Here is a 17,880-nt window from a genome sequence, read left to right on the forward strand (position 1 = left end):
CCGGTGATGCTCGATTTGAGCTAGGCGCTCCTCCCTCACAGCCTTTGCCCGGTGACAGGAAGCCGGTTTACCCCGGTTCAGTGTAATATAACTTTCTCCTTGTTAACACCGAGGCTCTCATCCAAAAGCGGAAGTCGCATCACAGGCTCTCTTCCTTTTCCCATGAAAACCAGATGCATCCGATTGTGACCGACCCCATTGAGGGTGCTCAGAGAGCCTGTCAAGCAACTGTGTATATTACCATAGAAAAGGCCGCTGTCCCTCCAACAATGTCTTGAATGATAGGCTAGTACGAGGAGTTTAGGCGTGTTTTAAAGACCATGGCAGCTAACATAGAATTTTCTATGACTGTACAGTGGTCTACACTCTTAATCAGTAGTCTATTTGAAGTATAACGTATGGGTTCGCTACTCGCCTGAATAGGCATGGAGTTGGACAGCTAGTAGTTTGCTTAGTGAATGAACATCCCCTAATCAATCCATCCCTACATCTCATATTTTATATTACAAAATGTCCATGTTGATGTCCATGATGATGTCCATGTTCTATGATAGGGTCATTTGCAAGGTAGGCTACACAGATGTGCAGCTCATGTCAGCTTGATATAAAAGCTGACATGAGCTGCACATCTGTGTAGCCTACCTTGCAAATGACCCTATCATAGAACATGGACATCTGTAAATTATCCAAAATGGGCTATTGTGTCAAAAATAAAATATTATAGCAAACTATTTAATGGGATAGCTACATGATCTAAAATGCTGAACATGTGCACAGTGTTTGCAGTGCACACAGTCACATTGATTCCTGTGCCAGTTTAGTGAGTGGTTCCCCCAGTGAAGTCACAAAGCAACTGACAGAAATCAACAGTTTTTAAGAATATCTCTGCAAAATGCATTTAAAAAGTCAGTTTCCTTTTCAAATGAGGTGAAAGAAGATTAGGCCTACTATTGGTCGTAAATAGGCTACTGTGCAGTTGTTGAGCTGTTTTTGTATCAGTTGTTTGCTGGTAGTGGTATTGTGTCATGGGGTGGCTATTGTGTATAGGGATAAAAAACGATTTGTAGTGTTTTGTTTCAAGTTAAATGTTAACAAAAGGCAAAATGTCAGCTGCTGTATGGCACACATTTTAGTTTAGTTAGTTTAGAATGTAAATTCAAAAGGGGGAATTTTGTATTTTCAAAGACCGTCTTCGATACAGCATTTGTCCTAGTTTTAACAAGAAGATTCTATTAAATAAAGGTTTAACCAGAGATCTTGAGCCAGATAATAAACTTACCAATTATCGGTGATACAAAGATGTAATGCCTGTGTTGTATTGCAGTCTACATTCTCCTGATCTTCTCAAACAGTTCTTTCACTTGGCTTGGATCACCAGACCTATTGTTGAACACATGGTATATGTTGCCAAACCTCTCTACCACTTGCCTCAGTGGTTCACCTGCTTCATGGATAAAGTTCTCTATTGACCTTCCCAAGTGGTCTCCATGTGTAAAGAGAATCATGGTGAACTCTCTCACCTCCCCACCAAACATGTCTTCCATCTTTTGAACTGCTACTCTCTGTTCCTCTGTGAACCTGCCCAACTGGATCACCAACAGGAAGACATTAATGTTCCCACGTGTGTTCAACCCCAAGGACCACATCAGTTTATCAGAAGACGCCTCGGCACAGTCCAGTCCTGGAGTGTCCACTAGATTGACCCGTCTCCCACAAACTGTTTGTGTCTTTCGCTGACAAGACTTTGTTACAGCTGAGGATCCGAATGACGACTGAAACACCTCCCTGCCCAGGATGGTGTTTCCGGAAGCACTCTTCCCACATCCAACTTTCCCCACCAGCACAATCTCTACAAGACAACCTTCAACAGAAAAAAAATGCAAATAGATAACAAACACATGGTTAGTCTCTTTTCACAGCCACTATGCCTCCACAACATGAATACATGCTAATCTCAGACATTTACTATAATAATAAACTGACAGAAGTTTATATTTTGCCCTTTCAAAAGAAATATGGTTAATTAAATCTAATTTAACACACACTGGTAAAGATGACATCAATGAGATAAAAAACTAAATCACAAAGATGCACTTGTTAAATTCTAAATGTCTGATACTTGTGACAAATTGTCTTACCAGTTGAGAGAGCCTCTGCCATGTCATCTCTCTGCACACCACCGGGGACACTTGGTGTTACAGATATCAGTCACTGCAACAAAGGAAGTAGGTGAAAAATAGGTTAATAGCTGCTCTCAATATGTACCCTTTCAGAGAAATAATACTACTAATCATTGAATAAAACAATGTGTTTTCCATAACGTAGGAACACTTAGTAATGTAATCATAACCTTAAACAAAATATTTATGGTGGAGAAAAGGCCTATAGACTACACACAGTAGGCTATCACAAAGGGGAGCATATTGTAACTCATACCTCAGCAAAAATATACTTTCCTTTAGACAAGTACAGTATGTAGTGGTTGTATATACAGCATAATATATGTATTGGGGCTCAACTTTAGTTTTAGAAGTGGGGGGGACATAACCTGGTGGGGAGGCTGGGGGTCCTCCATCAGATATTTTGGGGGATCTAAAGCTAATTTCCTGCATTTCTACACAATCTAATATGAGAACCCTTTTGGGTCACTTTTATTGTAAATAAGAATATAATGTTTCTAAATACGTGTACATTAATGTGGATGCTACCATGATTATGGATAATCCTGAATGAATCGTGAATAACGAAGAGTGATAAAGTTATAGACACACAAATATCATAACCCCCAAAAATGCTAACCTCCCGTGTTAATGTAATGGTGAGAGGTTAGCATGTCTGGGGGGTATTTTAGGGGGGATACTTGTACATCTGTAACTTTCTCACTTATCATAATTCACAATTATCCGTAATCATGGTAGCATCCACATTCATGTACAAGTGTTTAGAAACATTCTATTCTTATTTACAATAAAAGTGGCTCCAAAATGACACTACATTATTTACCAATAATTTATAGTGTGCACAAAATAATCTGAAACAACCACAACAAACAGCAAATGCATCCAACACATTTCTAGAGTCATAAGCTTGATGTAGTCATTGCGTGATATGAATGTGGGACTAAATACATAACGTTTTACTACTTTAACAAACAGATCACCGACCATTTCGAATCCCACCATACCTTCTCCGCTATGCAGTCTGATTTCAGAGCTGGTCATGGGTGCACCTCAGCCACGCTCAAGGTCCTAAACGATATCATAATCTCCATCGATAAAAGACAATACTGTGCAGCCGTATTCACCGACCTGGCCAAGGCTTTCGACTCTGTCAATCACCACATTCTTATCGGCAGACTCAACAGCCTTGGTTTCTCAAATGACTGGTTCACCAACTACTTATCAGACAGAGTTCAGTGTGTCAAATCGGAGGGCCTGTTGTCCGGACCTGTGGCAGTCTCTATGGGGGTGCCAACGGGTTCAATTCTCGGGCCGACTCTTTTCTCTGTATATATCAATGATGTCGCTCTTGCTGCAGGTGATTCTTTGATCCACCTCTACGCAGATGACACCATTCTGTATACATCTGGCCCTTCTTTGGACACTGTGTTAACAAACCTCCAAATGAGATTCAATGCCATACAACACTCCTTCCGTGGCCTCCAACTGCACTTAAACACTAGTAAAACTAAATCCATGCTCTTCAACCGATCACTGCCCGCACCCGCCCACCCGCCTAGCATCACTACTCTGGACTGTTCTGACTTCGAATATGTGAACAACTATAACAACCTAGGTGTCTGGCTGGACTGTAAACTCTCCTTCCAGACTCATAATAAGCATCTCCAATCCAAAATTAAATCTAGAATCGGCTTCCTATTTCGCAACAAAGCCTCCTTCACTCATGCTGCCAAACAGATCCAGCGCGCATAGAGTAAAAAATAGTCTGTCCTATTTATTATTTATCAATTTACCACTAAATTATTTTGTTGAAATATCTCCAAAATGTGTGATGACACAGATTACATTTTTTGTTGAGCAAGAGCAGTTACACCCAGGGAAAGTGTTGGGGAAATAATTTGGTGACATCTTGTGGTCTTTATTTGAATTACAGGGGGTGGGGAAAGTACCCCAGGGGGCTAGTTACCCCCTAGTACCCTAACTAAGAATAGGCCCCACATTGCTATAAAACCTCAGCTACTGTACATCTCTACTTGTAGACATATGACTCCAGATACCCAACTCAACAGGCAGGCAAGTAGAAAAAACATGTTGACTCACCCTACTTGTAGAGAAACGCCAGACATCCTCCTGTCTTTCATGTTGCCGAAACGGTCTATGACTCTCATACAGCACACGCACAGGTAGAACAATGAGCCAGACGGTTCACCAGATGTATAAATCTGAAGCATCCATTTGGCATTTCCACTCACCACCAAATACTGTATGTTGATGAGAGGAAGCCCAGTGTCCGGCAGGGGGAGAAGATGGAGCGAGATGGATTTTGGCCGACATTCTGCAAATTTTCTCATCGATGAAACATTCGATCTCAATACAGTTCTCTGTTCCAAAAACTAAAATATCTTACAAACAGAGTACACAGTTCTTTAGACCGCCCTTTGCCAAAGTTTCAAAAAATTGTATTGTTTAGAAGGAGTGCATGGGCAAATTGGGTTATTGCACATGCACACTTCGCAGTAGGAGTTCCCTAACGGAAATATGTATATATTTAGCTAAAATGCTTGCTCGCTAGCCTAAATTCCTTTCATGGGCAACGATGCGCCAGGCCTGCTAGTTAACATTAGCCTACTACATCTAGCCACATATTGAACTTCCATCCCCTCAGGCCAGGGGGACAATGTATGAATTTATGGTTGGATCAAAATCGCTGTTATAATCATTGTCCAGTATGGAGAATTAAGTAAAATCACAAGTCCAAATCCCTATTTCCATCAATTGCTATTTTAAGAAAGGGACAATTGTAGCTAGCTAGCCACCGGAAGTCAACGATACAAAGAGATGCAATCTTTTTTTTAAATGTAAATTCTGTTTTGCTTGTGATGTGATTGATGTGAAGCCAAATCCAAACTGGCTTCCTTTGACATTTTTTTGTGTGTGCCAGACCCATTCACAGTTGAGCTCACTCAGTTTAGCTCAATGATGATTGGTTATCATTTATTAAATTGTTTTAATCAGGGGAGGCCAAATGCTCGCTGGCTTCCCTTGCATTCAATGCTACGAGCATGTGAAATTTATTGTCAATCAGTGTTGCTTCTTAAGTGGACAGTTTGATTTCACAGAAGTGTGATTGACTTGGAGTTACATTGTGTTGTTTAAGTGTTCCCTTTATTTTTTTGAGCAGTGTATATACTTTTTTTTTTTTTGTATGTTTACCTCACATAATATATTTGTAAAGTATGCATTTAGGTGTCTGTAATAGAATACATGTGGCCAAAACAAATGTAGACATTAATAAATGCATTTCTATAGCTTCCAAAATATGTTTTACAAACTGTGGGGGAGTGCCAAGATGGAGGCACGGTGGCTTCAACACAGCGCCCCCTATAAGTATTCTAGTGTATTTATAAATTATTGGCACAACCCCATGCTTGACTATTCTCTTTGCATTTATACATGTTTCAAAATCAGTGCAGTGGTTAGTTTACCAAACCATAGTGTGCATTGCAGTGACTCATTCACAGTCATAGACTGCTTTCAATGTAAGGAAACAAATATCTTAAAGAAGTAAAATGATTGAACTGTACCTTTAACTTTTGGGTGAAAGTGTCTTAAATTAACACTGAACAACATTTTCTGACATACATTTCTTGAAAAGAAAAGCATATTTTAACTATATTACAAAACTACTGTCAGAAGTGGGATTCGAACCCACGCCTCCAGGGGAGACTGCGACCTGAACGCAGCGCCTTAGACCGCTCGGCCATCCTGACATACAGTACATGTTCTAAAATACACGTACATGAATGTGACTACCCACCATAGGTTATTTTACCATGAGTCTTTTAGACAATGCTAAAATTATAATACATTGTAAAAATGAAGAACTGTTTCCGCGCTTTTACGCTACCATTGCATAAAGCCACGCCAAACGTTTGCTATTCATTATGTTTTACAAAGACATGCCTTCATAATAGCGAACCTTGCGTTGGTTTGCTTTCGTTTAGATATCCGGTAAATAGCCTACTTTTTTAGCTATCTATCTCTAACTTTATAATAAATGTTTCTTGCTGTCTTGCAGCTATAAAGGAGTAGCAGTAGCTAGCTACGTCTGTTAGGCTATAGTTTTGGGAACACTAACCCCTACTGGACTTTGGTTTCGGAAGTTTATTACGTCGTAATGTGAGAAAATGGCAGACAGACTGATACAGTAAGTACCTGTTTTCGGGCGAAAAAAAATCGTATTTATTTATGTATTGTAATGAAACAGGCAGGGAGCAGGTCTCGAACCCTCGACCTTCTAGCCCGAGGTCCGGCGCGCTATCGACTGTGCCGCAAAAGCATGCTCAAGCGGCAGAGTCGATTTCCGCGCTTATAAACCCAGGGTCGTTACACTACTCCCTCCTTTCAAAGAGCGCGTCCTCGCGCTAGCTTGCGACTCTACGTCTTACAGGAACGCGCTCACCGGCCAAGCACACGCACTGTCGTGGATGCAAGGTCCGATCCCACTTCTGACACCAATGTAATGAAACAGGCAGGGAGCAGGTCTCGAACCCTCGACCTTCTAGCCCGAGGTCCGGCGCGCTATCGACTGTGCCGCAAAAGCATGCTCAAGCGGCAGAGTCGATTTCCGCGCTTATAAACCCAGGGTCGTTACAGTATTTTTTTTTACAACAACCATTATTGTATTGGACAGCTTGACTGAGAGAAAGCCTACATTCTCACGATCAGCACCTCACACACGTCTTTGGTGGACCCTATTGTTTAAACAAATAATAACAGGAATACCTAGTTAACACGTAATCGGCCCCACACTGTCAGTGTGTGATTTGTGTTGGTCCAGTAGAGGGTGCTGTCAGACCAGTTATTTTGAAAAACTGTATTTCAGTGACTGTAAAACAGACTAAAATCTATTTTTTTGTAGCAAAATAATAAAATCATTAAATATAGTCTCTATCTGCCTGCTGTGTTGGCATTTCAAAAATAACATTCCTACTGATCAGGACCAGTACATTCCAGGGATGGCCATTTTGTATACTTTTCCAGCTGAAGATTGGCAAATAGTAAGATATAGAAAAGCCAGTGGCACATGAAACATTTTCTGGTAAATTAAACACAACAACAACATAATCAAACACTGCTTTACTGTAGGTTAGGAATATTCATTTGGCACAATACCAGGGTCAAAAGTGTATAGTAGCTGAGGTATATTGGTCATATACCACACCCCCTCGTGCCTTATTGCTTAATTCTATATTTTTCTACTGTATCTTAGTTCATGCCGCTCTGACACCGCTCGTCCATATATGTATATATTCTTAATTCCATTCCTGACTTAGATTTGTGTGTTTTGGGTATATGTTTTGAAATTGTTAGATTATTACTTGTTAGATATTACTTTGAATTCGGAGCTAGAAGCACAAGCATTTCACTACACCTGCAATAACTCTTCTAAACATGTGTATGTGACCAATACAATTTGATTTGATTTGAAAAGTGTCACAAATTAAAATATTAAAATATTTTCAGTAGGGTGCAAGACATGCAGGTAACATTTTTTATATAATCATAATTGTTTTACAGAACATTCAGAGAAAAAATACCCCCAAAAAAATATATACGTATATATATATATATAGTAATGCAATCCTCTTTATTCCATGAACAAACATTGACAATAGGTTACCACGCAATTGAATGTATTTAGACAAACAACTGAAGAAGCTAGATAACGTGCAGAAAGTCAATACGCCTTGTAACATAATAATCATTCCATATTTTCAACAAACACAATGCAAAACCATAATACATGTTTTAAGCATTGAATAGTTGCACGTGGTTTATAGGTCTACAATCCTTGTTCATTGGTCTGCTACTGTATAGTACTGTATGTTACAATTAGAGGGACTTAGAGACAGAATTAGAGGTATTTAGAGACAAAATTACAGGGACATACAGAAAAATGACAGGGACTTAGGGACAAAATTACAAGGACTTAGAGACACAATTAGAGGGACTTAGAAACAAAAATACAGGGACTTAGATATAAAATTACAGGGACTTCGAGACAAAATTACAGGGATTTAGAGACATTGCAATCCATTCTGATGCAAGATTGATTGTCATTGTTTCACCTCTAAAAGCATGAATGATTCATTGCTGCATGTCACCCGACACCTGTTCTCTCTGCTTTGATTATATCCAGGTGGTTGAGGTTGGGTTTCCTCACACAGTGACAAGAGCACACTGGTATCTTACTTAATGTGATTCTGTCCTGGTTCACAGACATTCACCCCAGTCAAAACCTCTAGGCCTATATAACTTCAATGGAAGCCTTTCCTTTCCCTAAGTGCGAACGCTTGCATCCCTTCCTCAGTCTACCTGATGGTAAGCTGTTTACTGGTCATTTTCATACTTTATGTCATAAGCTACGGGACCCTCCATGGTGAATCCAAGGTAAAAGGAGACCTCCTCTGTGCTGCATCCACTTCGGACTCCACCAAGGTATACTGGACGCACTGAGATTTTCAGATTGCCTCCGTAGTAAACATAAATGTCACCGTTTTCAGTTTTCCCTTTGACCCGTAGTAACAGGTTTTGTATCTCAGGATCCCTCCATATTGCTCCACTTTGCCACAGTTGATGCGGGTTTGGGGGTCTATCTTTGGATGAGGCCTTCTTGTGTGAGGTTTTGGGTCCCTCTTTGTACAGCAAATGATCAAGCTTGCCTTTGTGAATTATTCTCCTCAGTCCTCTTGATTTCCCGAGGTAGAAATGTGCGATGCAAGTCTTCGCCGGAAACATGTGGGAGAAGCGACGATGGAAAGATTTTTTCGATTAAGTGACATACGTGCCAATGTTTTTGAACGTTGTGGTGCTCTCAAGCAGGTTGTCCTTTCTTGGCCACATCAGCAACATTGAGAGGTAGTACAGCTCTGTGCAGTTTGAATGGGTTCCCTCTTCTTGCAGTGCCTCGTTGAGAAGGGAGACCAGCTCCTCGTACCTCTTCAGCAATGTTGAGCTCTGCTTAATGCAGTGAAGAACAATGTTTGCAAGGATGAAATTGATCCGGTCAGCCATGAGTTTCCGTGTAGAATTTTGAACAATGAACTGCCATTTCTTCAGAATTAATTCAATTTGATTCCCATTCTTCTCATTCAGATACTGGAGAAGACCAGCAAATGAATCTGCTCGCTTTTGCTCCAAATAGTTTCGCTGCTCCTCTATCTCCTGCCGGATACTCAATTTTGGTTGACTGGCCCTTTCAGAGGCCCTCTCTTCTCCCGAGGAACAGAAGATGTGAATGTACTTCTTGAAGAGCTCTGATACTTTTCGTTTGTTTCTGTCCTCTGCTGTCTCCTTCTCAATTGACCTTGGCTTCAGGTATGTGAAGTAGTTCTCAAAAAAACTGAACATCTCCTTCAGCCGTGGCTTCAAAGAGACCAGGAATTTCTCGTGGTCTGCCAGAACAGCAATGAATTGATCATTTGTACTGTTTGTTGTTTCATGAAAATCACTCACTGGCAAGTGTTTTTTGAGGAACTGCAGCATTTTGTCTCGCTGGAGTGCGTCACTTTTGTTGAAAAAAGGAATATCTTTGATGATATCTAAAACAATCATTGAAACTTCCATTTCACCGACATACCCAGATGTGTTGTAGGTTCGTTGCCTCTTTCTGTTGGGCAGATCAAGGGAATCCATTGGCTCATCCTTCTTTGCGAGTTCCTGTGAATCTCTGAATGCTTTGGTGGCCTGAAATGCTAATTTTAGGCATTTGTCTAACCCTTCTGGAGTGAGCTCCTCAGCATGTTCAATTTCATATTTTAGGTGGCTTTTGTACACCTGTCCTAATGTGTCAGCAATGTAAGAATTGTACATTTTCTGCTGTGCATCCTTGGCCCATTGCAGAGCAGATATATAATCCTTCTCTTTCAGATAGAAATGCCTTGCCAAAGCTTGTGGCAGAGTTGCGTTTTTGTCAAATCTCTTTGTTGCTCTTACAAGAACTTCTTTGATTTGGCTGATTCCCTCATCCGTCTGTATGTCTTCAATCAAAGGAGAGAACAGTGTATCTTTGTCATGTCCAAGTTCCTTTCTTTGCCGCGTGATCAGCATACTTTGGATGTTTTGAACCAGGATGTCCTTACCCATGCCAGATTTGTACAGCAAGTCACAGTGTAACAGACTGGTTGTTATTTCCCCCAGTTGAAGCTTGTGCTTTCCGGTGAGGACTTTGAGGCAATTACTTGCAATCATTTGGTGTAGAAACCGAACTGCCTGATAGGTGCCGTGCTCTTCAATGTTGAAGTGGATCAGAAGCGTGGAGTATGGGTTCATTTTGTCCTCAAGTGTTTCTTTTCCCCAGAGAGCATTCCTAATCCCCACAAACTCCTCACAGAGGGACAGGGCCATATAGGAGCCGTTCACATATGTATTTAGCAAAGCTAAGAGTGAAAATAGCTGTCCTTCTTTTCTGGAGGTGTCAAGGTCTTTCAGGGTGTTGCGCACCAGATTCTCTATGTACTTCTCACTGAAATTGTTTGTCATGATCATGAAGGCGTAGAACGTTTCAGGTTTTTGATGGTGACCTTTGAGCTCTTTCAGTTTCACCTCAAAGAAGCTCTGCTCTTTGGTGGAGAGTTTGTTGATCATGAAGACGTTGTCAAGTCGGCTGTTTCTGGAGCTCACTGCAGGAATCTGTGATCTCTCACAGTTCAGTATGATGACCATCAGAGTCTCAGGTTTTTTCTTCTCGTTGGCTGCACTTAGTATGCATCTCTGTAGGTCTTCAACGTCCTCCCAGTTGTCCACCAAGAGTAGAACAGGAGTATAACTCAACTGCTTCTCTTTGCCACAGGTCAGCAGGTGTGTGACTTGGACTGCGATCTCACTGTTCTGTGCTATGGTGTTTTTCAGAACGGCACATCTGAATTTACATCTCAAGTTCCACAACACGTGCATGGCCAGTGTTGTTCCACCACAGCCTGGATGATGGAAGAGGTTTATTATTATGCATGGCGATGTGTACCCCTCTGTAGGTGTGATCAGTTTGTGAAGATCCTCATACTTGTCACGTTTGATGAATGGCAGACAACCTGGCCTCTCGGACAAGTAGAAGTTCCACCAAGTCACTTGTCCGCCTCTGTAAAAGTCCTCCTCCGTGTTGGTCTTGAATTCCTCAAAAGTGTCCTTGGTTTCAATTTCAGTGTTCTCACATTCATTTTCACTCAGTATATCAAGTACGGTCATCAGCTCTTCATCTTTTTGTGTCAGGAGGACCGAACTGGAGCCAGAAGATGGCAGATATCTCCTAGAGGACCGTGTCTGAGGTTCTTTGATTTTCCTGATGGTGCAGTCGATTTCATTCAGGCTCAATTCGTAGATACATTTACTGGTGATATCCACTTTGCAGCGAGTATTTATCATGTCTCTCCATTGACTGAATACATTTGAATCTTTGCATATGCAGAGCATATTATCCTCACCCTCAAGAGTGCGATAGATCGCACAAAAGGCCTCAAGTATAGGGCTTGAGATGTCAGTGACTCCTGAGTGAAGCATGAACACCACAAGTAATCTGTCTTTCGACAAGACATCTGGATTGCAGAGAAATGAAACCATATCGCTGATTTCTCCAGCACGTTTCTTCAGCCATTCACTGGTAGTGAAAGGTCTGTCTGCTTCACTGACCTCATTTGCTCGACCATTACAAAAGACCCAGCTTGTCTGCTTAAACAAGTTCAGCTTTCCGATAACAGTGGAGACACTGTCATTGGTATTGTACATTCAAGGGTAGTGAACATTAGCTATGCGATCTGCTCTGTAGAAACTGCATGTCCCGTTCATGTCAGATTCTGGGTCAAACTCGAGCACTGCAAACAACTTCATCTCTTTCAAAAAACCCAAATGTTCAAGTTGACTGGGGTGGCACTTGTTTGTGACAACTATAACTTGCAATGAGTTTTCAAGTGTGTCTCTCCCATGAGTTATCAATTGTTTTAGCCTCTGTCCTTGGTGGTTTTGGTTGGGCAGCTGACAGTTGCTCTCCTCTTTTGCCTTGCGTGCTGATGACCAATATTTGACTTCCTCTGTCAAACCTCTCATCTTCTCCTGAAGACTTCTGGGATTATTGTCTGCAAGAATGTTGATGCTCTTTGGGCCTTGTCGAATAAATAGACATTCAGTTTTGTATTCTTCTCCATTTAGTTCAGATATTATTGAGGTATAGAAAAGCTTCTCTTGAGTCTGTGAATAACTTGGGACAACATCAACTTCTATCACCCACTTGTCTGAAGTCGCGCCATCTAGACGTTGAACCTGAAAGAATTTTGGAGGCCTGATGCATGCTCTTGCGATGTTTGTTTCTTCTCCAAAGTGTTCCTTGAGACGCAAGTCAAACTTGTCTGTATACATATTGAATGATGGCAGGTTTTGCCCAATCACCTGTCCATGCATGTGTCCGGACCCGCCTGTCACCCCAAAATGAATGGTCCCATTGGTGCGAGAGTTCATGCAGGCTGGTGAAAAACGAAACACATTGTTGCTGAACTTTTCCAGGATATCTATCTCACTGGCTTCCTCTGTGCTTGGCAGGATCTTGTACTCATGTACCGGGTCAATGAGATTGCTTGGACCGGATTCAGGGGGGAGGGTATCATTTTGTATGTATGTGAACGATGGGTCGTTTTTGTCAAAGGGACGTGGGGGACATATCCTCTTCTCCAGATTCGGAGCAGTTTCTCTCGAGTGGTCAAATGATGAGATGGAAGTCTCACTTTGTCTCGTATTGTCCTCCATATTTCCATAAGCTGGAATGGATTCCGACTCTCCCATTGGCAGTTTAATGGGGGATGCAACATCTGAATCGGAATGTCTCAGTTCTTCCACTGATGTCCATGAAGAGCTTAGACTTGGAGCCACCGACTCCGATTTCACACTGTCAGAATCCAGAGTTTCCTCATGTGACCCCATCCTAGCTTCTGGTATGGCTCTACATCTAAATCTCTCCTGTCTTCTGAAGGGGTCACTCTCAGGGGATCTCATGCTTCTCCCTACACTCTCCAAGTAGTTTCTCAGTATCTCTACATTTTTTATGATTTGAATCGCAGGCCCAAACTTAACACCTAAATCAGTCAAGTCCTGTTTCTCAATGCAAACCAGGCTAGCTCCTGACACATCCTGTTCATAAAGTTGTGTTGCGACCTCAGGGAGTTTGAGGCTACTAATTAGCCACTCTTTCACATGCTCCTTTGTCCAGTCTTCAATTCTCTGTGGGAATTCTCTGAGGTCGCTGACTCTGTTCATGCCATGATGTTCTGTAAGCTGAGAACCCAAGAAATAAAAACGATCATCAACATAGGCAGTTGTATTTATTTTTAAACCAATTAACAGTTACTGTACCTGCACATATACTTGATATTTTTTATTTGCCAAATCACCAATGCCTTTTGTTTATTATTATTGAAACTAAGAACAATCCACTGAATATACATTTACTATGAATACATAGAGTTTCAGCTTAAAACTTGCAAACATACCATTGTTGCCTGCACTCCACCAACGGACAGTTGTGTTGTGTCTGATGTCATCATCCTACAATAGGTGGAAATACAATAGGTGGAAATACATTAGGTGGAAATACATTCATTTACAATTAAACAAATTGATGTTTTGGATCACCTCAAATGTGTTTTTTTTATACATACATGCATGGTATTGTGTATTTTCATTTTGTTGATTTTTTTATGGTAATGAATTCCCACATCACACTCTTTAGATACTTTAAATTATTTAAAAAATCATAAATTAATTAAAATCATAAATGACCTTGAAGATGGACCCATTGACTGGTCACTCTTCATTGACAGATAGCTGGGTGTAGGTGAGTATGCTCCCTCCCTGCAAAAAAATTAATTGAGGTGTGTTTTTAATCAATCCTATGCTCATGATGTACAGTCGCTTTTACCGATCTGCAAGATGTCTATTAGAAATCACATTCAAAGTGTATTCAAAGTGTCTACGAGTAGGAGTGCTGATCTAGGATCAAGTCCCCCTTGTCCAATCATTATGATCTAATTGATAATAGGCAGAATCTACCACACCCAAACCAATTTAGTGAAGGTGCTGGAGTCAAAATTCTAAACTGGAGAAACAGGAAAAAGTCACTGCACATTTCCAGTCAGATGCAAAAGTATTTATTTAATTGTGGCCGAGCTTTCGGTCAGTCAACCGTCATCAGACAATATGCAAAATAATATTCAAAAGTGATGCTAATCAAAAGTGATGCTAATCAAAACTGATGCTAATCAGTACTGATGCTAATCAAAACGGATGCTAATCAGTACTGATGCTAATCACAACTGATGCTAATCAGTACTGATGCTAATCACAACTGATGCTAATCAGTACTGATGCTAATCACAACTGATGCTAATCAGTACTGATGCTAATCAAAACTGATGCTAATCAGTACTGATGCTAATCACAACTGATGCTAATCAGTACTGATGCTAATCAAAAGTGATGCTAATCAGTACTGATGCTAATCAAAACTGATGCTAATCAGTACTGATGCTAATCAAAACTGATGCTAATCAAAACTGATACTATTCAGTACTCCTACTCTGAGACTGTGAAAACGGGCCCAGACCTTTTGTCTTTTGTGCCGTGACCTCGTGGAAGTCGATTGCCTGACATATTGACACATTGCAACATCCTCATTGTGAAAATCATAAATTACCTGCGATTGGGAATAATAATCTTGTAGTTTATAGGTGGATCCATTGAGCGGTCACTCCTCATTGACACACAGCTGGATGTAGGTGACTCTGCACCCTCCCTGTGAAAAATACAGTTAGTACCCTAACCCTATAACATAGCTTGTAAAGACAGCTGGAAATCAGGACCCATATTCACCCATATGCAGTCTCCTTATCCCTTGGTTTATGGAGATTTTAGCCTGGGGCTGTGCAAGTGTTCACACTTGCACATTCTAGCACCAACCTTAGCCCAGGGCTAGCTGGTCCTACTCCGGAGCAGGGTTAGGTCCAACTTTGTAGGACTAGACCCAGAAACCCGGTGCCAAAATAGCCATTGTGAAATGGGTGTCAAGAATAGAATAGAATATTTCACTGTCCAATCACAATAGCTGCATTTTCACTTAATTTGCATATGCTTGTGATGAGTTCTGCTCGCTATTTTAATAAGTACATTTATACTATTTCATCCTTCCATCCAAGGACAAAAACCTGACAAAAAAACAAATACTTTCATCGGTGCGAAAACATTGGTTGCTATGGCTAACAAAAACGGTTGCTATGTAGGCAGGCTAACGTCTGCTCCGCACTGTCCCCAGGATATTTTAGCCCAGGATTAACAACTGTTAGTGTGAACACAGGAATAGCTAGCCCAGGGTCAGTCTTAGCCCAGGGCTAAGAACATTGCAGTGCGAAAAGGCCTAAAGTGTCTCGGAGTAGCAGTGTTGATCTAGGATCAGTTCCCCTCTGTACATATAATATTAATCATTATGATCTAAAAGGCAAAGCTTATCCTGGAACAGGACTCCTACTCTGAGACTGTGAATACAGGCCCAAACCTTTTGTCTCTTGTGCCATGTCCTCGGTGGAAGTCGATTGGCTGACCCATTGAGTGATCACTCTTCATTGACAGACAGCTAGGTGACTCTGCTCTCTCCTCCTGGGCCACCAAGCCCTGTTTACCAGGGCAGAGAAGACTTGACCCTGCAACGTCCTCATTATACTCCTGTGGGGCAGTGGGACTACTATGTAGCCAGTGGCGGACATGTTCATTCTTCCCACTCTCTGCACCCTCGGGCGATACAGTGTTGTCACTCATCCTGTCTCGACACCAGCATTCAGGTTCCTGACAAAGAAAACGAAGCGAGAGGGGTGAGAGGAAAGATCCGAAAAACTGCTCTTTAGCAGTAACTTCTTTATTGAGGAAAAATGTATTTACTGTGACTGTGATATGTGGTTGTCTCACCTACCTGTCTTAATAAGATGAATGCACTAACTAACTGTAAGTCGCTCTACATAAGAGCATCTGGTAAATGACTCAAATGTAAAATGCTCTTTAGCCATGTATCAAAGTCTCAAGCTAACTTCATTCCCTTTCTGAAACTCTCAGCATCGAAACAAGCGGAAGCAAAGTACCGGATTTCTTGTCTAAATCATAGAGAAACAGGTCTAGTAAACGCACATTCCCATACGACCACAACAAACTAATATCTCTCCTCTGTATATAAACCACTTGGGATAATCTTGTAGAAAATGTATTGTTTCCCAAACGTGGTAGTTATGTTGTTTGTAGAAAAGGTGTATCATATTGTGTCACCTTCAATAGGCAGACTGTACCTTTCCCATGCAGTAGAAAGCTACAGTTTCTACAATAGCCAAAGTGGATAAAGGTAATCTGGTTACTCTCTCCTATGGTCCAGGGATACAAAATCAGACACCTCCCCTCGATGACTCAGCAGTGGTTGCACATGCAGTACATTTCATTTGACAGTCATTCCAACCCGGAACTTCAGCTTCTCATATGAACTTGTGATTTGAATAGTGTTATGGTTATTTGACAACGGCTTACTTCCCAAACATTACTATGAAAAGAAAACAAACCTATTCATTGCCTATCCCTTCATCAAACATGGCGTAGACTGAATGAAAACTTGTCTTTCTACATTCCAGAGACACATTATATACCAGGGAGTGTACTGTAACTGTGTACTGTAGACTTGCTACGTCAAATAAGATTTTCCCTCAGGAGCCATTTGATTTCAGTACGCTATTGAGTAAACTTGGAACTTCCTCACCCACGGATTATGTCTGATTTATACATTCAGAATCTCAGTTATTGCATGAGAAATAATCGGTACGATTATTATTCTAACTAGCTAAATGTAATTAGGCTGCATTCATTTGTAATAATTAGACTAATTACAGCAATATTTTTTCTTTAGAAAACATTTGTGTAGACAATAACGAAATATATCCAAGACAGATCCTTACCACTCAGAGTCCTAACTTTACTCATATCTGCAGTTTGAAAGGTGTGCGCTTAGATCCTGTGCAGCCACAGAAATATCAGTAACCGTTTCCCCGCAGTATTCTTGACAATGAAACACTAACTCGTCAAGTATTCTGGGGCGAACCTAGAAGGTGCCGAATTTAACCCCAGAAGCAACTAATACAGGAGAAATATGGTCTATTTAGTAGCTCACAGCTAGTAGATCCTTAGCCTGCGTCTGAAGAGGTGTGGAGGCTGATATCCGATGATACTTTAGACCTACCCATGATCTCCATATAAGGAAACCAAAGGGCAGAGTTAGGGTGTGTGGGAGGTAGCTTTGGATATATATTTCAGATACTTGTGTCTTGGATTAAAATACGTTAGAAAGTAGAATGCAAAACCTATTGACTCCGGTATGATAAAATAAGAAAGAAAAAGTTTGAGGAGCTTCTTCTATGCAGGGTCGTTTGTGTTTTCTACTCGTCTTCAACTCTCGGCTCGACTGTCTCGTTTTTTTATGAAGGCAAAGAGTCTGGGAATTGAGCCAGTGGACCAGTTTTGTGCTGGCTCAGTGCCAGTGTTTCTGCCCTCTCCGATGCCATCTCCATTACATTATCTTTGTGGCTGTCGTCTATACTTGAACACCACCGCTAGTCTTCAACAACCACAATGTGTA

The 17,880-nt window shown here is 41.1% G+C and overlaps 1 protein-coding gene and 1 non-coding gene across 2 annotated transcripts; both read right to left on the reverse strand.

Annotated features, from left to right (window-relative positions):
- Window positions 1–5,867: 5,867 nt before the first annotated feature.
- Window positions 5,868–5,950, reverse strand: trnal-cag (transfer RNA leucine (anticodon CAG)). Its single transcript has one exon. It is a non-coding gene; the product is annotated as a tRNA-Leu (tRNA).
- A 1,857-nt stretch (window positions 5,951–7,807) lies between these two features.
- On the reverse strand, window positions 7,808–17,657 carry LOC139579318 (sterile alpha motif domain-containing protein 9-like). Its single transcript, XM_071407878.1, is given in 6 exon segments — window positions 7,808–13,499; window positions 13,715–13,769; window positions 14,004–14,075; window positions 14,917–15,015; window positions 15,772–16,058; window positions 17,204–17,657. Coding segments are annotated over 5 exon segments (5,412 nt in total). The 5' UTR covers window positions 16,032–16,058; window positions 17,204–17,657; the 3' UTR covers window positions 7,808–8,573.
- Between the last annotated feature and the right edge of the window lie 223 nt (window positions 17,658–17,880).

The sequence above is a fragment of the Salvelinus alpinus genome, chromosome 6, assembly GCF_045679555.1.
Source record: "Salvelinus alpinus chromosome 6, SLU_Salpinus.1, whole genome shotgun sequence".
In the NCBI taxonomy this organism is placed as follows: Eukaryota; Metazoa; Chordata; class Actinopteri; order Salmoniformes; family Salmonidae; genus Salvelinus; species Salvelinus alpinus.